Source organism: Microtus oregoni, unplaced genomic scaffold, assembly GCF_018167655.1.
Source record: "Microtus oregoni isolate MIOR12 unplaced genomic scaffold, Mior012 000011F_ref0000422, whole genome shotgun sequence".
Classification (NCBI taxonomy): domain Eukaryota; kingdom Metazoa; phylum Chordata; class Mammalia; order Rodentia; family Cricetidae; genus Microtus; species Microtus oregoni.
In genome coordinates, this window is record NW_024543070.1 from 19,553,396 (window position 1) to 19,576,508 (window position 23,113).

A 23,113-nucleotide genomic window follows, 5' to 3' on the forward strand; every position below is an offset into this window, starting at 1 on the left:
AAGTAGTGTTAAGAAATAAACTTGGGGGGCTGGAGAGATGGCTCAGAGGTTAAGAGCATTGCCTGCTCTTCCAAAGGTCCTGAGTTCAATTCCCGGCAACCACATGGTGGCTCACACCATCTGTAATGGGGTCTGGTGGCCTCTTCTGGCCTGCAGGCATACACACAGACAAAATATTGTATACATAATAAATAAATAAATATTTAAAAAAAAAAGAAATAAACTTGGCATTAATCTTTCACATGGTGTCTGGGAGGGGTGGAGCCGGTGAGAGGAGTGTCTGATTTATCTCATTTAAGAAGTGTGAATAAATCAAGCATTCTTCAAGTAGGTCCGAGGAAGAAGATCAATTAGAGGAGGGCTGGCACTCCGGTTCAGTGGGTAAAGAGGCTTGCATACAGGCCCCGCCACATGAGGACCATCACTGGAAACCGCAAACACGGAAAGACTTGATTACACGAAGTTGTTTTCTTACCACCACATCACACACAATAAAATTCTCACGGCCTGAAAAACGCTGCTGGGATTGGCCCTCTGCAGCCACCGTTGGAAAAGCAGCTTCAGGTTTCTTAGCAACGGGTTTTGACAACACCTGAACGGAGAGCGGGGAGGGTATAGCCTGGAGATTTCCTAAGGATTTGGGGACCCTGCCTTGCAGTCACGTCTAAGCCTGTGCAAAGCAGTTCCTGAGGGGTGGGGACCCCTCGCTAGGGCAGCGGGCTAGAACCTTCCCCACCCACTGATGGCGCCATCCAGCCTCATTGAAGCGGCCAGGGTTCCACTTGGGCTTTGTACAAGTCATATTCTTCGGGACTGCTTGTAGGAAGACACGCAGTTTCCATTTTCAGAAATTAGTCAACCCTAACACCAAGTATTGCCTCGGGTCGAATTTGGGACGGGAGCGCGTGTCATTGCAGTGGATACCTGGTCAGAGATTAGTGACTTATACCGGGAAACGCCAGAATGGAGGTGTCAATGCCCCTGCCTCAGATATATGTAGAAAAAACCCTAGCTCTTATCAAGCCAGACATTGTTGACAAAGAAGAGGAGATACGCGACATTATTCTCAGATCTGGATTCACCATCATTCAGGTAACTTCCAGTGTCTCTTTATTAGTCTGCACTATACGTATATAAATGTACCCACCCATTTAGATCCGTGGTAACATTAAGCTTACACTTCTAAACATAAAGGTTATATGTAAGCTGGTCAGGTAGGCACATGCCTGTAATCTTGGTCTGGGGAGGTGGAGGCAGCAGGATCAGGGGTCCGGCTATGCAGTGACTTCAGAGTTAACAGATCTGCTTCGGCTCTGTGAGACCTGTCTCAAAAACAAGCAAGTTACTTGTAATAGATATGTTTTCTCCATTTCTGAAAGATACAGCATAAGACACAAAAGGAGCCGAATTGTTCTTTCCATCCCTTAACTTCTCTAGTCAGGTCTAGAGAGAGGAAATGGTTTACTGCATTGTCCTCTCCCAGGGGTTTCTCTGCGATTGAAACATTTCCCCCACAAGAGGAAGTGATCCTCTCTGACTTCCTCACAGGAGTCTCTTTGGTAAAGTTCTGGATCATTAAATTGTAGTCAATGTATCCCTTCTAAGGCATGTGCAGTACTCCTGTGCCTAGTTGGGTTCTCCAGTGGTGGGAGGGTTTTAGTTTGTGTGTTTGTTTTTAAAACAGGGTTTCTCTTAGTAGCTCTGGTTGTCCTGGAACTCACTCTGCAGATCAGGCTGGCCTCAAACTCAGAGATCCACTTGCTTCTGCCTCCTTAGTGTTGGGATTAAAGGTGTGTGCCACCACTGACCAGCAAATATTTGATGTTTTAAGACCAATATTTGTTCCACAGTTGGTAAACATTGTTAAGGAAGCCAGACTCTCCAGAGGACATTGAGAGGTCAGCTTGTATTATACAGGGAGTCCTAGGTCAGCCTGGGGTACAGGGACCTGAAGTACAGGGGACCCGGGCACCGGAAGTGGTGGTGTAAGCCTGTGATCCCAGCACTAGGTAGGATAAGACTGGAGGATCTTGAGGGCCCCACCATCTTGGCCTTCACAGAGTTCCTAACTGTCCTCTAGAATGGCAATGTCTCCAACTAAAGACAAAAATGTATGATTATACCAAATAGAATATAATATTTTGTTGAATTTTACTTGAGTTACTAGTTTTTTATCCTTTTAAACGTATATAGCTTAGTGCAGTGCTCTTATTCCAAGCACTGCAGAAGCAGGTGCACCTCTGTGAGTTTGAGGCCAGCCTGATCCCTACAGCAAGTTCCTGGCGAGCCCGGGCTGCACAGTGACCCTGTCTTAAATGTTCTTATACAGAACCAAGCATAATGGCACAGGCTTTTAATACCAGCCCTCGGGAGGCAGAGGCAGGCAGATCTCTGTGAGTTCGAGGCCAGCCTGGTCTACATAGTGAGTCCCAGGACAGCCCGAGCTACAGAGTGAGACCCTGTCTCATAAACAACAACAACAGAAATTATATAGTATTAGGTTGTCATCATATCACCTATTTTGTCAGTGTGTTAAAGAAAACTGAGCTGGGGAGAAGGGTTTTGGCACAGTGTTTGCTGAGCAAGAACAAGGACCTGAGTTTGAATCCCCAGCAACCATGTAAAAGCTAGGTGAGGTGGTAGACACCTGTAGGTAATCCCAGTGCCGGGTGGGGGGAGCAGGAGGACCCCTGGAGCTTTTGAACCCACCAGGCTTGACAAGTTGGTGAGCTTTGGGTTCAATGGGGGATCCAAGGTGGTGAGCAAGTGAGGCTAGCACCCAGTGTGGAGCTCTTGTCTACACATATGACACCAGCACCCCCACGTATGTGTATATACCCATGTACACAGGCATGCATATCACAGACACACATACACACACACAGGTGATGGGGGGGACTTTGTTTTTCCTTTTGCTTTGTTTTGGAAGAGATCCATTACATCAATTGTACCATACTATTTTTAGGGTCCAGCGCAGACAGTGGTATTCACCACCTTCGCGTGGTTTTGTGACCCTCACCATTATCATCTGTCGTTTTCAACATGAAGCTGTGAACTTATTGTTAAAAGGGGTGAAGTGTGTTTCCATCCCCCCAGCCCCTGGTAACCACTAGCCTACCTTCCGTCCCAAGGCTGGGACTCTCCCAACTGTCTCACAGTGACATTGCAGGGCATTTGTGCGGTTCCTTTGCGGAGCAGGCGCTGAGCTTTCCTCTTTCCAGCAGGTGGCAGGCTTTTCTTTGTCACAGGCTGAGTTCTGTGCCCCACCAGTAGAGTTTTCACCAAATCCCGCCGCAGTCCTGAAGCTGGCTCCGTCAGTCAGGCTTGAACTCACAGATTTCAGTTTTAAAGCAACCAATAAAATCATTAGTTTTGTGTCAACTTTAAAGATGGACTCAAAATTTTTTTAATATTTATTTATTTATTATGCATACAATATTCTGTCTGTGTGTATGTCTGCAGGCCAGAAGAGGGCACCAGACCTTATTATAGATGGTTGTGAGCCACCATGTGGTTGCTGGGAATTGAACTCAGGACCTTTGGAAGAACAGGCAATGCTCTTAACCACTGAGCCATCTCTCCAGCCCCCTGGACTCAAAATTTTTAAAATTATGCTGCAGAAACCAACAAACCTGCAGAAGGGGCCCATGCGGGGCTTGCCTGTGTCTGGGGAGGAAGGCAGCAGAGTGCACTGGTACAGAAACGGGCCATACCGTGAGTGAGGCCTGCCTGAGGCACACAAGACCCATCTCAAAACAGACAAACAGCTTCACTGGGTGGTGGAGAGAAGAGAGTCGTGTGGGAGCTAGGCTTCTTGGGAGCTGACCGAAGAGTTTATCAGAATATTCCTCTCCACACCCTATAATACCGTGCCTGGAGCTAAACTCATATCTCAGTTATTGTTATTATTATTATTTGTTCTTGTTTTTAGAGACAGTGACTTTCTCTGCAGCCCTAGACGACCTCACTATGCGGATCAAGCGTGCCTGATGGCTGGGTGGCCATGCACTCGTGCCTGCACAAGGGGGTGGTTGCCGGAAGAGGGAGTGTGGTGGGTACCCTGCTGGTAGTGTAGGTGCTCGGATCCAAACTCTGCTCCTCATGATGCTCAGCAAACATTCTTTAACAACGTGTGTGTGTGTGTGCATGTACACACACAGTGTATGTGTTTCAGTCTGAAAACTTAGGGAACCGGCTCTCTCTTCCCAGCATGTAGTTCTGGGGTTGAACTAAGAGCTTCAGCGTTGGCAGCAAGCGTGTCTCCCCACAGAGCCATCTCATCAGCCTAGGGATCTTATTTATTTTAAGTTGGATAAATATAAATACTTCCTCTGAGCATATTTAATTTAATTATCATTTCTGTATAATAATACAAAGATAATTACAGGCATGAGCTGCCATGTCTGGGAAGTTATTAATGACTTAATGAGTTCTTTTGAGCTGTTACTTTAATTGCTTTTGTTGACTTTGTTTACAGAGACGAAAACTACATCTGAGCCCTGAGCACTGTAGTAACTTTTACGTGGAACAGTATGGGAAACTGTTTTTCCCAAACTTAACAGCTTATATGAGCTCTGGACCTCTTGTTGCTATGGTACTAGCCAGACATAACGCCATCTCTTACTGGAAAGATCTTCTGGGGCCACCTAATAGTTTAGTAGCCAAGGAGACACACCCAGACAGGTAACTTCCCCAGAGTGCCTTGAGGGATTGAAGCCCCCTTAAAGTATGAAAGCAAAAGAAACAAGCAAAAAACCAAACCCAGTATCTTTGTAATTCTGGATTACAGATGTGAGCCACAACACGTGCCTATGAAGGAGGATTTTTGAAATTGCCTTTTATTTATTTATTTATTGTGTGGGCACTTTGGCCTAGCCCAGGGGGAGGCCAGAATGCAGCTGGTGGGAGTTAACCCTCTCCTGTCCACAATGTGAGTCCCAGATCAACTGGGTCACCAGGCTTTAGAGAACCCACGCACTGATCCAGAAGTAAGATTTTTAATGGGAAAATTTGAAATTTTTAGATTTATTTTCTGAACATGGTGGTTCATACCTTTAATCTCAGTACCTGAGACTGTCTCAGAAGGCAGACAAACTTCTGAGAGTTTAAGGCTAACTTGGTCTACCTAGAAAGTTCCAGGCCAGCCACGGATACATAATAAGAAGATGCCCCCCCCAATCAAAATTTTTAGCACAATCACTGGTTTCTAGAAATGAAACAGTTGTCGCACTTTTGAATTTATATATCCTTTTCACTTCTCCCAAAAACACCCTTCTTCACCTAGAGAATGGCTGTTCTCAGTGCATTCCACCAGCACACACAAATGTTTGACTGTCATCTAGTGATGTCCTGTCTAAAAACAAGCAGACAAAAATAGAAACCGCTGGCGAGATGGCTTAGCCGGTAAAGCGCTTGTTGCCTAGTGGGATGACTGGATTCGAACTCAGGACCCACAAGCTGGCAGGAGAAAACCACCCCTGAAGTAGTTTTCTGACCTCCACGTGTGACGCCCCCCCTCCTCCCAATAATGTAGAGGAAATGCCAGAATGGAAGGACAGCATCCTTCCCTGGCTGTCAGAACGGAAGGACAGCATCCTTCCCTAACTTGCTTTAGTCTAAGGGCGATTTACGGTACGGATGAGCTACGGAATGCCCTTCATGGGAGCAACGACTTTGCTGCCTCGGAAAGAGAAATTCGGTTCATGTTCCCAGAAGGTGAGTTTCTCACGCGGGCTTTCTTGACTACACCTCCAAATCGGTCACTTCTTAAAGTTTGTTTTTGTTTTGAAGATATGACTAGAAAGCAAGATAGAATTTTCCTCCAAATATGCTTTATTATATTTTCAAGTTGTAAGTCATCCAAACTTGAAGCTGGAGGGGCCTGGGATGTAGCTCAGATTGTGGGGTGCTTGCTGAGCTCCTGGGAAGTCCTGGGTTTGAATCCCAGCACCGAATTTAAAAGCAGGCACAGGTCAGTAGCCTGTAATCCTAATTTTAGCTCCGGAGGACCAGAAATTCAAAGTCTTAGCTCTGTTGAAGCCAGTCTATGCTACCCCAGCCCTTATCTCAAAACAAACAAAGCACAAACTCAAAACAAAAACCAAACTCTCAGCACTTGGGAGGCAAAGGCAGGTGGATCTCTGTGAGTTCCAGGACAGCCTGATCTGCAGAGCTCCCAGGCAGCGTAGGCTACACAGAGAGAGACCTGTCTCAAGAATGCAGAAGCTGAGACACGGCTCAGAGAGCTGATTCAGCTGCTCTTGCAAAGGACCAGGGTTCAGTTCCCAACACCCACAGCGGTTGGTAACTCCAGCTCCAGGGGATCCAACACCCTCTTCTGACCTTTTTGGGCAAGCCGGCATGCACCAGTATGCACAAACATACATGTAGACAAACACACATAAACACAAACACCGACAAAGCAGAGCTGAAAAGTGCACACCTATGGATTGTGCTGTGCCCTGGGCGCTCTGGAATTCCTTCTTTCTCTGGGAGTGTTTAGGATTGCTCTTCCTTGTGCGGTCATTCTTCCTAATTATCCATGATCCTTCATGAGTGTTTCAGACACAGAGGAATAGTAAAGTTAAGTTCTAGTGCAGTCAGGCAGGGCTCCGTTGCTGGCTCTGCTCCTTTGTTTAGACTTGGTAAACGTGTCTTTTTACAAAAAAAGCAATTTTTTTTCCTAAAAGTTGTAAGTCATTGTGAAATTGGTCATTGGAGATTCTTTTTGATTTCCATCCAATTTGAACTCATGAATCTGGTAATCCTTTAAGAAATGGACATACTAGCCAGGTGGTGGTGGTACACATCTTTAATCCCAACACTCAGAAGGTAGAGGCAGATGAATCTCTGTGAGTTCAAGCCCAGCCTGGTCTACATAGAGCAAGTTCCAGGGACAGTCAGGGCTACACAGAGAAACCCTGTCTAAAAAAAAAAAAAAGCCAGAAGAAAGAAAGAAGGAAAGAGAGAAAGAGAGAGAGAGAGAGAGAGAGAGAGAGAGGAAGGAAGGAAGGAAGGAAAGAAGGAAGTAAGGAAGAAAGAAGTGTGGAAGAATCAGGATGCTGTCTCTAAGCACTGGGGTGAACCTAGGACTTTATAACAGGCAGATCTTGGCCAGTGAGCTGCTGAGTGTGCAGCCCTTTTATTTTTAAGATTTATTTCATTTTTGTTTATGTCTGTGAGTATATGCCACATGTGTGCAGATACCCTTAGAGGCCAGAAGAAGACATTGGATCCCCTGGAATTAGAGTTACACTCAGCTGTGAACCCCCTTATGTGGGCTCTGAGATAGGAATTTGGGAGACTCTGGAAGAAAACTTGGCCTTAACCATTGAGCCATTCCTCCAGTCTCCTGTTTATTTTGAGACGGGCCTCTGTGTCTCAGGTTGGCCTTGAACTCCTGATCTTCCTGCTTCCACTTAGTGAGTTCTGGGATTCCAGGCATCTACTGCAACCTGCAACCAGTCCTTTGTGTTTTAAGACAGATCTCACTAAAGTGTCCACAGGTAAGCCTTGCTTTGGTCCATCTGTGCAGCCTCCTGGGCAGCCACGGTGTGTGTGTGGGGGGTGTTGATTTGGTTTTGCTTTAGTTCTTTTGTGTTTGGTAGTTTTTGTTATTTTGTTGTTTTTATTTAAATTATATTTATTTCTCTGTGTGATCACAAGCTCAGCAAGCACCGTGTGTAAATAACACCTCAGTAAAGAGTCAGAGTGTGGTGCCTTGCACCTGTTATTCTCGGAGCCAGGAGCCTGAGCAGGAAGATCACCGTAGGTTTGATGCCAGCCGAGGCTGCCCAGTGAGTCCCAGGCCAGCCTGGGCTCTGGTGAGACTCTGTCAGAAAGTCCGTACTGATAACAATTACAACACTTCAATAAATATGAAGAAACAAAAATCAAATTTAAAACTCACAGTGGGGCTAGAGAGATGGCTCAGAGGTTAACAGCACTAATTGACCTGAGTTCAATTCTCAGCAACCATATGGTGGCTCACAACCATCTGTAATGAGATCTGGTGCCCTCTTCTGGATGCAAGTATACACACAGTCCGAACACTATATACATAATAAATAAATCTTTAAAAAAAACTCACAGTGATACGAATGTCTCGCGACAGTTCACAACTCTTGAAGACATCCTTTTTAATAGTTATATAGTGTGTACTCATTTACATTTGCTTTTTAGTGAGAATTTATTTGTATTTGCAGTGATTATTGAACCCATTCCAATTGGACAAGCTGCTAAGGACTATTTAAATTTGTACGTGACGCCAACCCTGCTTCAAGGCCTCACGGAACTCTGTAAGCAGAAGCCAGAAGACCCTTATGTAAGATCCCTTTTTATTCACACTAGAGAATAGTGTGTATCGTTTTCATATTTAAAACTGTATTTGTTTGCTTTTGAGCCAGAGTCTCACTGTGTAGTCCTGGCTATCCTAACCCAGGCTGGCCTCAAATTCACAAAGATCTACTTGCGTCTACCTCCTGAACGCTGGGATTAAAGATGCCACCACCATATCCAGCTAATACTTATTCTTTTTGTTTGTTTTGTTTTGTTGTTTTTTGTTTTTTGTTTTGTTTTTTTTTATTTATTTATTTTTTTTTTGGTTTTTCGAGACAGGGTTTCTCTGTGGTTTTGGAGCCTGTCCTGGAACTATCTCTGTAGACCAGGCTGGTCTCGAACTCACAGAGATCCGCCTGCCTCTGCCTCCCGAGTGCTGGGATTAAAGGCGTGCGCCACCACGGCCCGGCTTGTTTTGTTTTTTTTGAGACAGAGTTTCTCTGTAGCTTTGGTATCTGTCCTGGAACACCCTCTGCAGACAAGGCTGGCCTAGAACTCACAGAGATCCTCCTGTCTCTGCCTCCCAAGTGCTGGGATTAAAGGTGTGCACCACCACCACCTGGCTAATATTTATTCTTTTAGTCTAAAGATTCACAAGTTCTGAGTCTTTCTTGGTCTATGTATTGATTCTGTGGCCACCAAGCAGGACAGTTTAGTGAGACCCTAAAGTGTCTTGTCTTCAAGGCTGGTCTGGTCCACACAGTGGACTCCAGGCCAGCCAAGGCTGTGCAGTGAGACTCTGCCTCCAAAACAAAACAACAAAGGGGTGTGTGTGGGGGGAAGGGGTGTGTGTGTTGGGGGGGAAGGGGTGTGTGTGTTGGGGGGAAAAGGGGTGTGTGTGTTGGGGGGAAGGGGTGTGTGTGTTGGGGGGAAGGGGTGTGTGTGTTGGGGGAAGGGGTGTGTGTGTTGGGGGAAGGGGTGTGTGTGTTGAGGGGGGAAGGGGTGTGTGTGTTGGGGGGAAGGGGTGTGTGTGTTGAGGGGGGAAGGGGTGTGTGTGTTGGGGGGAAGGGGTGTGTGTGTTGGGGGGGAAGGGGTGTGTGTGTTGGGGGGGAAAGGGGTGTGTGTGTTGTGGGGAAGGGGTGTGTGTGTTGGGGGGGAAGGGGTGTGTGTGTGTGTTGGGGGGAAGGGGTGTGTGTGTTGGGGGGAAGGGGTGTGTGTGTTGGGGGGAAGGGGTGTGTGTGTTGGGGGGAAAGGGGTGTGTGTGTTGGGGGAGAAGGGGTGTGTGTGTTGGGAGGGAAGGGGTGTGTGTGTTGGGGGGGAAGGGGTGTGTGTGTTGGGGGGGTCTGGGTAAGTTGGTGGGGGTCGATAAAGCAGTTCCGTGCAAGCCTCATGAACTGAGCTCCATTTTCTTATTCTTTTTACTGTTTTTATTAGCATATAGTAATTATACTTGCTAAGTTTCATTATGACATTTTCATAGATGCACATAACACTGGGTGATTTTTTTTTTTTTTTTTTTTTGCTTATTGTTTTGTTGAAGGGTTTTGTTTAATTGTTTGGGGGAAGTCTCCTATGAAGCCCAGGCTGCCCTAAAACTTTCTCTGTAGACCAGACTGGCCTTGAATGTTGTTGTAGATCTTTAGACAAGGTCTCTCTGTCTAGCCCTCGCTGGCCTATAACTTACTAGGAGATCATGTATTTGGTTGTGCATGTGTGCAACCCCTTACCTACCATTGTCCCTGTCCCGCTCCCCCCCTTCCTCCTCCCATTTAGCCCCTCTCCTGCTTCCATGTCTTCTGTTCCTTTGGACTGAGTTTCTTTAGGGTCATTTACAGGAACACTCATGAGGGTATGAGCAAGGTAACAGGCCTTGCTAGGGAGGGCTCAGCGCGTGAACTTTTCCTCCTCCATTAAAATGTTGCAACAATTGAATTTATTTATTTATTTATTATGTTCTTATTGTGAGTACTACAATACATGTGTGGAGGTCAGAGAGGGCCTTCTCCTTCCACCGTGGGAGTCCTCAGGACCTTACTAAGGTCTTCAGGCTTGAAGGCAAGTACCTCTACCTGCCAAGCCATTTCTATGGCCCTCCATTTGTCATTATTTTATTTTATTTTATTTTGGTTTTTCGAGAGAGGGTTTCTCTGTGGCTTTGGAGCCTGTCCTGGAACTATCTCTTGTAGACCAGGCTGGCCTCGAACTCACAGAGATCCACCTGCCTCTGCCTCCCAAGTGCTGGGATTAAAGGCGTGCGCCACCATCGCCCGGCTTCCATTTGTCATTATTATAATCATCATTATTTTATTTTGTATTATGAGAGAGGATTCCCTGCATCCTGAGCTGGTGCCAGACTAGCCATGTAGACAAGGATAACTTTAGACCTTGCTTTTACCTCCCAAGTGCTGGGATTACAGATGTGTGTCCCTTCTCCCAGTTTACCAGGTGCTGGGGATCAAACTTAAGGCTTTGTATTTAGTAGGCAAACGTTCTACCAGATGAACCTATCCCCAGATCTTAAACTGTTTTTGCTTTTCCAAGACAGGGTTTCTCTGTGTAAATCTTGTTGTCCTGGAACTAGCTCTGTAGACCAGGCTGACCTCGAAGTCATAAAGATCCGTCTGCCTCTGCTGGGATTGAAGGCATGCACCACCACCTCCTGGTTCTTAAAAAAAAAAATGCTTAATTACATTTATTAGTTGTGTGTATGAGCTTTTTTCTTTTTCATCCTTCCTTCCTTTCTTTCTTTTTTTTGTTTTTTTTTTTGTTGTTGTTGTTGTTTTGTTTTTCGAGACAGGGTTTCTCTGTGGTTTTGGAGCCTGTCCTGGAACTAGCTCTTGTAGACCAGGCTGGTCTCGAACTCACAGAGATCCGCCTGCCTCTGCCTCCCGAGTGCTGGGATTAAAGGCGTGTGCCACCACCGCCCGGCTGTTTTTGTTTTTTTTTTTTTTTTGAAACAGGATTTCTCTGTATAGTCCTGACTATCCTGGAACTCACCCTGTAAACCAGGCTGGCCTCAAACTCACATCGCTCTCAGCCTTTATTTTTATTCTTAAAGTGGTTATAAAAGTTATTTAGCAGTCAGACAGTGTAGACCAGTAAACCAGACTAGCCTCAAACTCACAAAGATTCACCTTTTCTGCCTCTGAGTGCTGGAATTAAGGCTGTGGCCCAGCCCAGCCCACACTCATACTCTTAATCATTTTCCAATGAAGAGCTAACAGTATAGAATGATTTCACTATGTTGCAAAAAATTCCACTTCATGTTGCTTATTAACATTGTCCAGGCTGGCCCCAAAGTGTAAAAGCTTGAGTTTCATTGTTATGATTGCTACAGTCTGTCTAGGTTCTAATGAGTTAGCACTCCTCCCTAATCACTTCGCTTTGCTATCTCCTCCTGCTTTAGTTCAACATCTACCCTGGGCTCACAGTCTTTAACCCCCCCTTAAGGTAGACCAGTAGTCTGAACTGAACCTCAGCCTCCACTAAGCCCTAATGACACAATGCCACTGGAGGGTATCTTCTCTCTACACGTGGTCCCTTGTCAACTTCCAGGATTATAACGATACCTCTAAATTTGGGCAGGTTGGTGGTGGTACACGCCTTTAATCCCAGCACTCTGGAGGCAGAGGTAAGCAGATCTCTGAGTTCTAGGCCAGACTGGTCTACAGTGTAAGTTCCAAGACAGTCAGGGCTACACAGAAAAATCCTGTCAAAACAAAAACAAAACAAAACAAAACAAAAAAAGTTGTTTAGCTAGATGTGGTGGGTGGCACATGCCTTTAATCTCAGAGTTCAGGAAGCAGAGGCAGCTGGATCTCCAGGAGCTCAAAGTCAGCCTGGCCTACAGAGTAAATTCCAAACAAGCTAGGCTGTGAGATTCTGTCTTAAAAGTCTTTTTTAAAAAGATACTTAATTTTCTAGTTTATATGTTTATTATACATAGAAAGGAAATAGCTAGATGTTTATTAACTTTAGTTTTTCTTTCTTCCATAGGGTTGGCTAGCTGATTGGCTGCTGAAAAATAATCCCAACAAACCTAAACTGTGTCATTTTCCAATACCAGAGGAGCCTTAGTGTGCTGGTGGGACAGGCGGCGAGTTATCTCCCTGTGAAAAGCTGCGCATCTACTTTTAAAAAGACACCTCCTTCCTAGTGGTTCAAGTAATTACATGTGTAATAAACTAGCTTTTCTTTACATTAAAAAAAACCATGTATGTGTCTTTGTGTGGGTATGTGTCTGCATGTGAGCACAGGAACAAACCTGAGGAGGCCCAAGGCATTGGATCCTGTGGAGCTGGGGTTACAGGTAAATCACCTGCACGAGGGTTGGGAACTAGGGTCTTCTGCAAGAGCATGTACACTCTCCAACACTAAGCCGGCTATCTCTCCAGCCCGCAAATACTTTAAAAATACTTTCCTCTTTATTTGTTGTTGGCATGAATATTTGTCTGCATGCATAGTTGTATACCTTGTTAGTGCAGTACCCGTGAAGGCCAGAAGAGGCAGCAGATCCCCTAAAACTGGAGCTACATTTGTGAACCACCGAGCGGATGCGAGGAGTGGAACCTGGGTCCTCTGCAAGGACCCCAAGTGCCCTTTAACTGCTGCGCCATTTCTCCAGTCCATGTGTGTGTATCTGTAGGAGAAAATGGCAACAGCACAGATGCAGGAGCCGGCCATAGGGTCGCACACCTAGGAAAACACAATCTGTAGGCCTATCTGGGCTACACAGTGAGACTCTGTCTTAGAACCAAAGCAGGCAGCAGACATGGCCCGGTGGCTGAAGGTCCTGCTGTGTGAGCCGGCAGCCTGAATTCTAGCCCCTGAACTCACGTAAAGTTAGAAGAGTCCACAAAATTGTCCTCTGACCCTCACACATGTGCCATGGCACCCATGGGCCCCTCTGCAAGCTGCTTGTGGTAGAGCAGACTTGGAAGGCTGAGGCAGAACTATTAGAAGGTCAAGGTCAGGGCTGGAGATGCTGTTGAGTTGCTAGAGTTGCCTAGCATGCATGAAGAACTGGGTTCCGTTCCCAGCACCATATAATACAGGGCATGGTGGTAGATGGCTATAATCCCAGGATCCGGGAGACAAATATGAGGGGATTGGAGATTAAAGGTCATTCTCAGATATATAGCAAGTTCAAGGCCACTCTGGGCCAATTGAGAACCTGTCTCAAAAAATAAAACAGGGACTGGAGCAGTGGCTCAGTGCTTAAGAGCACTTGTTGCTCTTGCAGAGGACCCAGGTTCTATAGCTAGCACACACGTGGTAGGTTCCAGACTCTAGACCTAGCACCCACATGGTAGGTTCCAGATTTTAGACCTAGCACCCATGTGTAGGCTCCAGATTCTATACCTAGCACTCACATGCAGGTTCCAGGTTCTATGCCTAGCACCCACGTGGTAGGTTCCAGATTCTATACCTGGCACACACGTAGTAGGTACAACCATCTGTAACTCCAGTTCCAGGGAATCTGATGCCCTATTCTGATTACCACGGGCACCAGGCACACACATGGTACACATACATACATGCAGGCAAAACACACATAAAATAAGATAAATAATTAAAAATTTAAACAATAAAAAAGAATTTTAAGTAAGTTAAGCCTGGGCAATTTATTGAAATTCTGTCTCAGGGGCTGGAGAGATGGCTCAGTGGTTAAGAGCACTGACTGCTCTTCCAGAGGTCCTGAGTTCAATTCCCCACATGATGGCTCACAACCACCTATAATGAGATCTGGTGCCCTCTTCTGGCCTATAGGCAGGCTACTGTATAAATAAATAAATAAATAAATAAATAAATAATTTCTCAAAATTTTTATTTATTTATTTTTAAATCTTTTTTTTTGATTGATTGATTGATTATGTGTATAGTATTCTGTCTGCATGTCTCCCTGAAGGCCAGAAGAGGGCACCAGATCTCATTACAGATGGTTGTAAGTCACCATATGGTTTCTGGAATTGAACTCAGGACCTCTGGAAGAGTAGGCAGTGAGTGCTCTTAACCTCTGAGCCATTTCTCCAGCCCATAATTTTTTTTTTAAAAAAAGAAATTCTGTCCCAAAAATAAATAAAGGATGACTTAGCTGTACTGGCTCTGTAGTCCAGGCTGACCTCGAACTCACAGAGATCCGCCTGCCTCTACCTCCCAAGTGCTGGAACTAAAGGTGTGTGCCACAGCTGCGGGGTAACAGAGATATTTTAAAAATTCCATTACAGCCGGGCGGTGGTGGCGCACGCCTTTAATCCCAGCACTCGGGAGGCAGAGGCAGGTGGATCTCTGTGAGTTCGAGACCAGCCTGGTCTACAAGAGCTAGTTCCAGGACAGGCTCCAAAACCACAGAGAAACCCTGTCTCGAAAAACCAAAAAAAAAAAAAAAAAAAAAAAAAAAAATTCCATTACATTTCATGTATTGTGTGTGTGTGTGTGTGTGTGTGTGTGTGTGTGTGTATCTGCGGATGTTATGTGTGTGCCTTGATGCGTTGGGTGGAAGTCAGGGGACAACTTTTGATTCTTGGCTCTCTCCTTCCACGATGTGGATCCTAAGATCAATCTTGGTGGCAAGAACCTTTACTGGATAAGATGTGTCTGGTCAGCCCCAGGATTTTTTTATAATTTTGCTTTGTTCTTTGATGGGACTAGGGATTGACCCCAGGGTCCCATGGGCCACAGTGAGCATCTACCATAAAGCTAAATATCTAATTTGCTTTTTACTTCTTCTTAATGTTTTTAAATGTTTTCCTTTATTTTGAGAATGTGTGTGGTGTGCATGTGGAGGTGGGGCAACTCTGGAGTTGCTTCTGTCCCTCTGCCTTCAGGCAGGTTCTGGGAATTGAACTTAGGTCACCAGATTTGTGTGACAGGCACCTTCATCCGCTGGGCAATGCTTCCCTCTCACCCCATACTCTGACCCCTTACCTAATTTTGAAGCAGAATCTCAATACATGGCTCAGCCTGGGGGAACGTGTACTGACCTCCTGGGATTACAGCCTGACACTACGGATCCTATTCTGTTGTAATGGGACCTTGGGCCCACAAGATGGTAGGGGGCAAGAGAGTTTGCCACCAACTCTGACAACCTAGCTTTGGTCCCTGAGACCCACACAGTGGAAGGAGAGAGCCAGCTCCTGCAGGTTGTCCTATTTATTACACGTATGCCTCCTCCTCCAAAACACACAGTAAATAAGTAGTAGTGGCTTTAATATTAGCCCTTGGAAGGCAGAGGCAGGCGGATCTCTGTGAGTTCGAGGCCAGCCTAGTCTACAAAGCGAGTTCCCAGGACAGCCAGGGCTACACAGAGAAACCCTCTCTTGAACTCCCGGCCCACCAAAAAAATAAATCATAAAAATAAGTTGTGCGGTGGGGCAGAATGCTGTGGTTTGTTCCCGTTACCCCAGGGTTTGGGAGGCAGAGAAAGGACGGTTGTGAAGAGGAGGCCTGTCTGAACTGTACAGAGCCTCGAACAAAACTGGAAACAAAAGCAGCAAACAGCATCAAGACGCCCAGCTGCTGGTGGGCAATGGGTGCTTCAGGGGAAGCCATTTTTCTCCAGGGTATAAGTACAAATAAACTGCCCACTATCCCTGCTGAGTGCTGGGCTGAAAGGGGGGCCGATCTGGCCTCTTCTTCATTTTTCAATTTCTTCTCCTCCTTCTTTTCTTCTTTATATTATTATTACTAATTATTATTTTATTATTTTGCAGTTCTGGTTACAGGACCTAGGGCTCTGCACATGCTAGCCTAATGCTCTTCCTATCCACGAGCTAGAGCCTAGGTCTACTTTAGTTTTTTTAGACAGGGTCTCATAAGTTGTCTAGACCAGCCTTGAATTAATAATCCTCCCACCACAGCCTAGATCACACCATTGATCAGCTTGAACTGAAATTGTCAAATATATATATATATTTTTTCGAGACAGGGTTTCGCTGTGGTTTTGGAGCCTGTCCTGGAACTAGCTCTTGTAGACCAGGCTGGTCTCGAACTCACAGAGATCCGCCTGCCTCTGCCTCCCGAGTGCTGGGATTAAAGGCGTGCGCCACCACCGCCCGGCTGGGTACAAACTTCTTAAAAATATATTTCGAGACAGAGAAACCCTGTCTCAAAAAACCACAAAAAAAAAAAAATTTGTACCCAAAACTGCTGACCCTGCTCTTATGCGGTCAGCTCTTTGTCAAAACTATTTAGATTGAACTTTGACTCAGACATGACCCAGGTCTTTGTGACCTCAGTTGCTTCCCTTGGGTCTTACTTCCTTTGGTTCCTTCACCATATAATGCCTTTGAAAAGTTAATGCCATCAGGGACTTTCAGACCTACAGAGAAGCTGGCTTCTACAGTGGGTCCAGTGGGCAACTTCAGATACAGACACGAGTGACTTCAGCAAAGATAGGCCTGAAGAAGACCTCTGCACAGTCAGGCTCCGGTCCTGTTAACTCGCCAGTTGATTGGCCTGCAAAGAGAGATGCCCAGAAGGGGGCTGGGTTCCCCCCCCCACACACACACACTTCTCCAAATCAAAGGCCGAAGACAGCGCCTTGATTGATGCCTTTTGTTCCCAGACAAAACTGGTTTTTATAGCCCACCCCCTGCTACTGCCATCCGCTCCCGGGGGAGTCGGGTCCCCAGGCGTCCTGGGCTGCAGCTGCTGTAGGCTGGAGAACCCTGCGGAGGAGAGAACAGTCAGCCCACAAATGCGCAGCTAACCCTGCCGGCAGCCCCAGCGCTAGACTCTTATAAAATGCCATTTCCCTCACTTGCCTCCTTGGCACCTCAGGGCTGGGGTGGGGCCACGTCCTCGGGAGTGTGGCTTTTTTAAGGCTCTAAGTCCCCACCCCCTGTTTGCTTCTCAAGTCAATTGTGCTCAGTCAGACTAAGTATTTTCAACTCCCTGTGTGAGGACAGTTTGGGGGGGGGGGCGGATTAGGGACAGCTTTGTGACAACAAACAGGAAAGACGTGTGAACAGCGAGAACTGAAAAATATAAATGATCAATGACAGGTCACTACTTTTTCTTCCAATCACCGGGAGTGTTCTCCTAGCTCTGCTGGAGCTGGCTACTCTTCAGCAGAACCGTGGCGTGCAGGGGGCTAAACTGGTTTATATGAATAAGCACCTCAGGGCGGCAAGATGACTCGGAGTGAAGGCACTTGCGGCCAAACCTGACGACTGAGTTCCATCCTTGGGGCCCACACAGTGGAAGGAGAGAACCAAGGCTCTCAAACTGTCCTGACTTACACACACACACACCACACACACACATACACACACACCACACACACACACACACACCACACACACACACGCATGCACACAGTCACAAACGCGCACAGACACACACACACATGCACACACACATGCATACACATGCGTGCACACACACAGAGACACACACCACATTTTAAAAAGAAAAAAAACAGTAAACATCTTCGTGTTGGGGAGGGGCACTCAATAACTCTTGTCTTAATAAAAACTGTAAAGCCCTGCTCCTTCCAGGTGGCCTTTATGATGGGGCCAGAATGACAACCTTGCTGGACTTTAGTGTTTCTGGCCCTAGCCAGTTATAAGACCATTTCAAGGGGTCTTTAACATATCTATGTGGTTAGTGACTCCTGGTACCATAAAATGGTCAGAAAAGGAACAGCCTGCAGCACTGTCTACTGAGGTGGAAGCTTCAGAAACAAGCGTTTCCTCCTTGGTGGTGCTGGTCTTTGTGAGGTGGCAGTCACACCCCTCCCCCAACCAAAGGCTGGAAGCTGAGCCAGCTGTAGACTCCCCAGAAACTTTACAACCCTCAAGAGGAACACAGCACACGTCCTGCGTGAAGCCAAGATGTGGCCTTAGGTCACGATGGCCCATCAGTGAACTCACGTCACTGTGCAGCTTTCTGACGGCTGCGAGAAACCCGCCTCTTCTTATGCACGTCCCGGCACCTCTCCTTTGCTCTGACTTTGGCTGGGGTCCATCCTTTGCATTTTCTCTGTTCACCTGTTTCTGAGACAACATCTCAGGTATCCTGGCTCTGGTCCTTCTGTCTTAGCTGCCTGGATACTGGGACTGGGGCCTGAGCCACCACGTCTGGCTACAGTCCTTTCCTTCCCTTTTAACATTTATTGCTTATTTGGTGTGGGTGGGTGGGGGTGAACGGCACGGTGCTGTAGAAGAAGCTTTGGGAATTAGTCCTCTCCTTTTACCATGTGGATTCTCAGAATTCTCAGGTTACCAGGCTTGGTAGCAAACACCCTAACCCACTGAGCCATCTCGCCAGCCCCATTTTCATTTTCTTGTTTATTTGTTTATTTCACTTTTTTCTTTATTCTTTCCTTTTCTCCCTTCTCCTTTTTCTTTTTTTTTAATTTTTTAAGTTTTGGTTTTTCGAGACAGGGTTTCTCCATGTAGCCCTGGCTATCCTGTACTCATACTATAGACCATGACCGTCTGTAACTCTAGTCCCAGGGGATCCAATGCCCTCATCTGGCCTCAGTGGGCACCAGGCACCTATGTATTCCACACATATATGCACACAAAACAACCATGCACATAAAATTTTGAAATTAAAAGAAAACAAACAAACAAAACCCAAATAGGCCTAGTGAGATGGCTCAGTGGGTTAAGAGCTTCTGCTCAAGCATTAGGGTCAGTCTGGACCCTCAGAACCAAGTCATATAAAAGCCATGGAGGCCTTTGTGTGACACTGTGCAAGTGAAGACCCCATCCAGAGAAGAGTTAGTGCCCCTGGCCTTCATCATAATTTCCCTTGACAGACAGATATAATTCACTAAATTCCTCTGACCTTTCACATTCGTTCATGTTCGCGCTGATACTTTTTGAGGCTTTATCTTTGCTACACTCAAACATGAGAGTCTGCCGAGTGATTTAACTCCTTCATCATGAGGATCCCGAAACAAAACAGACAATGGTCTCACTTATGTATATAAAACTTTTTTGTTGGCTGGGCGGTGGTGGCGCACGCCTTTAATCCCAGCACTCGGGAGGCAGAGGCAGGCGGATCTCTGTGAGTTCGAGACCAGCCTGGTCTACAAGAGCTAGTTCCAGGACAGGCTCCAAAACCACAGAGAAACCCTGTCTCGAAAAACCAAAAAAAAAAAAAAAAAAAAAAAAAAAAAACTTTTTTGTTTTTGTTTTGTTTTGTTTTTCTAGACAGGGTTTCTCTGTGTGGTTTTGGAGCCTGTCCTGGAACTAGCTCTTGTAGACCAGACTGGTCTCAAACTCATAGAAATCTGCCGGCCTCTGCCTCCCGAGTGCTGGGATTAAAGGCATGCGCCACCACCGCCCGGCGGGTATAAAACTTTTGTCTCTGTTTGCCAACCTTGGGGAATTAATGTCTCTCATGTCATGAGATAAACACACACATGTATGAAACTGACTAAAACCCAAGTGTCTGGGTACACCTGTGAGGGATTTTTCTTAATTCAATCATTTAAAGTGGGACGACCCACCTAAAATCTGGGCCCACTGCTGGTGGCAGCCTATATAAAGAACAGGGAAGAAGGAAGCTCTTGCTTTTTCCTGCTTGCTCTTGCTCTCCATCCACCAGTATTAGAGTCGACTTCTTCAGAGTGCTCATGGATCTGAAGATCAGCTGAGACATCCAGTCTTGCAGACTGAATAACTACTGGATTCTCAGAGTTGGGGAATTAATGTCTCTCATGTCATTAGATAAACACACACATGTATGAAACTGATCACAGCCTGGAAGCCACGCTAATAAATTTCCTTTATACATATATATTTCACATATATATATATATATATATATATATATATATATATATATATATAATCGGTCATGCTATGATTCATTCTGTCAGTTCTGTTCCTCTAGAGAGCCCTGACGAACAGTCCTCTCAGTGTGTGCTCTCATGGATTCTGAATTTTTGTCAGGTTTTCCCTTACCACACCACTGTCCCCAGCCTTGATGTAAGAAGAATCATATGCACAAAGGGGAAGCACAGTTTTAGCCTCTATCTAGCCTTCAGACTCTGCAGAGTACAGCGTCAAGCTGAGGACACAGGTGAGAGAGGGATGCCCTGGGAGTGTTGAGGACATGGATCGTGTCAGGGACCTAAAAGACCTCATGAAGCTCCCTGTGATGCTGACCCCGGATTAACCCATCATTTCCCAGCCCTTCCAGCTGTCTGGTTTTCCAGGAGCGTCTTGTGTTAATCTATGGAATTGACCAACTGAGTTTGACCATGACTGGTTTTGTTTTGCAAAACAAAATTGGTACAGCAGGCCTCATGCTGACTGAGTGAATGGTGTCATCAACCCAGTTCAAGGGGTGCCACCAAAGGAAGGAAATGAAACTTCAATTTCCTCCTCTGCTAAATGATAGCTCATCTACTGATTATGGCCCTTCTGCTCAGGGCAGAGAATTTTATTGCTTTGTGCCACATGCCAACCTGCATTCAGAGAGAGAGAGAGAGAGAGAGAGAGAAAGTAATAAATTATTTCTCCCACTTTCCCCTCTAATGTCCTCTCCAACCCCACACCTGATTGATCAAGACTCAGTGGACAAGGCCTGATAGAGATATGAATAATTTACATTGATATGGATTTTGTTTTAGTGATTTAAATTTAAGGTCAATTTTGTTATATGTATATGTGTTTCTGGTCTTGATTAAGGTATTGTGATTGTGTAGTTCATTTAAAAATGTAATGTATAATTAGAAATATAGATTGTTAATAGATAATCATAATAGTCAAGTTTGTAGTCATGTTAGTTAAGATTTTCTAGATGTACATAGATATATTTTAGATAGGCATTCTTCATATCTTTCAAAGATTATAGAATATGGCATTTTAAATGTTTTAATAACTTAGGACTTTTCATGACAATGAGACACTCTGCTCCTGGCAGCACCAATCTACTTCAAGAGGATGATGGGCATCGAAGAGGCTCGTTATGGAGTTTGATAGCCATTTGGGCAAGAAACTGCTCTTGCCTGGACTATTGCATAAACTGGACACAGAGAATCCACAGAGAGAGGACTACTGAACTTGCCTAAGGTGAGATGATCTTTCGGGGTTCCTGATTCATGAAAGAGTCTGCGAGACATTCTGCAGGACACAACAGATAGTGACTGAACTGACTTTGAATTTTCCTGCTTTATGGAAATGTCTGCTGGATACCATGGGCCTGAAGGCTGAAGATGGATGCCCCAACAGTACAGAGGAACTTTGAGTGACTGTCCAGGCAGCGAGATGTCTCTGTCATTTCTAGAGTTTTAAAAGTTGCTTTTTTCTTGTTTGCTTAGGTAGTATTGTATCTTTCTGGAGTCTTTGATGGAGTTAAGAATAGTTAGTTATAGTTATAGTTTTCCTTAGTTATGATAAAGATTATTGTAACTTTTACTTGATAACTGTTTTGTTATATGTAATTTTACTATGTTAAAGTTAAAGCCTTTTTTTTGTTTAAACAGAAAAAGGGGAAATGATGGAGGAAGGTCATTGGCTAATAAAGGAACTGCCTTGGCCCATTTTATTGGTTAGAAGATAGGTGGGAGGAGTAAACAGAACAGAACGCTGGGAGGAAGAGGAAGTGAGCTCAGACTCCACAGCTCTCCTCTCGGGAGCAGACGCCTCAGAGAGACGCCATGCCCTGCTCCTGGGCAGACACACGTGATGAAGCTCCGACCCAGGATGGACTAGGCTAGAATCTTCCCGGTAAGACCGGTTCTCACAGATTATTAGAGATGGGTTGATCGGGATGTGAGAATTAGCCTGTAAGTGCTAGAGCTAAAGGGCCAAGCAGTGTTTAAAAGAATACAGTGTCCGTGTAATTATTTCGGGGCATAAGCTAGCTGAGCAGGCAGCCGGGGTGCTGGGGACGCAGCCCCGCCGCTTCTTATTACTACAAAGGCCTTTCTCTATTGTCAGCAGGGAAACAAAACCCTTTCTGCCCCCACAAACCTCATGATTTTACCTTTCCACTAAGAAGCAAGACTTTGTTTAAAAAGGAAAGCCCATGAGTAAACAGAAGGCAGCAAGTGCCTTTTTGTTTTTGGAGCTGATTGGCAGTGAGCTGAGCCCTCCTCTTACTGCTTGGTTGGGCACTGCTTTTCCCAGGCAGATAGATGTTTGCTGCTTTGGTCCCTGCAGAGTCTCTCATCCCTTAGAAGGCCTATCTCATGGCATCGCTATGGGTGTAACTGTGCTTGCTTCCGAGCATTTGTTGAGAGTTTATAAATATATAGCTGCATGTATTTATTATTATCATTATGTTGTTTGTGTGCATGACTGGAGATAGAAGCATGCCACGGTTTACGTAGAGGTCAAAGGACAACATGGAGTGGTTTTCTTTCCACTTTTATCTGAGTTCCAGATATCTCAAGCTCATCAATCAGGCTTGAGTGGCAAGTGCCTTTACCTGCTGAGCCATCTTGGGGCCCATGTATATTTGTGTGTGTGTGTGTGATGTACATATGTGTTTGTAAGTATTCACATGAATGAGCATGAGTGTAGAAGGCCAAAAGTTAACATCAGGAGTCTTCCTCAGTTGCTCATGGCCTTATTTTTTTGAGACCGGGTCTCTCACTGAACTTGGAGCTCGCCAGTTGGGCTAGACTGGTCAGGAAGCTCAGGAGATTGCCTGGTTTCCCCTCCACAGGGCTGGGATTACAGATGTGTGCCACCCTGCCCAGGGCTGGGATTGAAGATGTGTGCCAATGCCCAGGGCTGGGATTATAGATGGTGTGCCCCTTGCCCAGAGATCTGAGCTCAGATCCTTTGCCATAGAGCCATTACTGCAAGTTTGAGGCTAGTTGTAATCTATGGCCAGTTTCAGGCCAGCATATCTACATGGCAAAACT

The 23,113-nt window shown here is 45.6% G+C and overlaps 1 protein-coding gene across 1 annotated transcript; it reads left to right on the forward strand.

Annotated features, from left to right (window-relative positions):
• Positions 1-610: 610 nt before the first annotated feature.
• Positions 611-12,459, forward strand: LOC121453663 (nucleoside diphosphate kinase homolog 5). Its single transcript, XM_041660587.1, has 5 exons — positions 611-1,092; positions 4,478-4,683; positions 5,615-5,715; positions 8,205-8,323; positions 12,274-12,459. Exons 1-5 carry the CDS (start codon positions 964-966, stop codon positions 12,352-12,354), a joined length of 636 nt encoding a protein of 211 aa, XP_041516521.1. The 5' UTR covers positions 611-963; the 3' UTR covers positions 12,355-12,459.
• Positions 12,460-23,113: the final 10,654 nt, after the last annotated feature.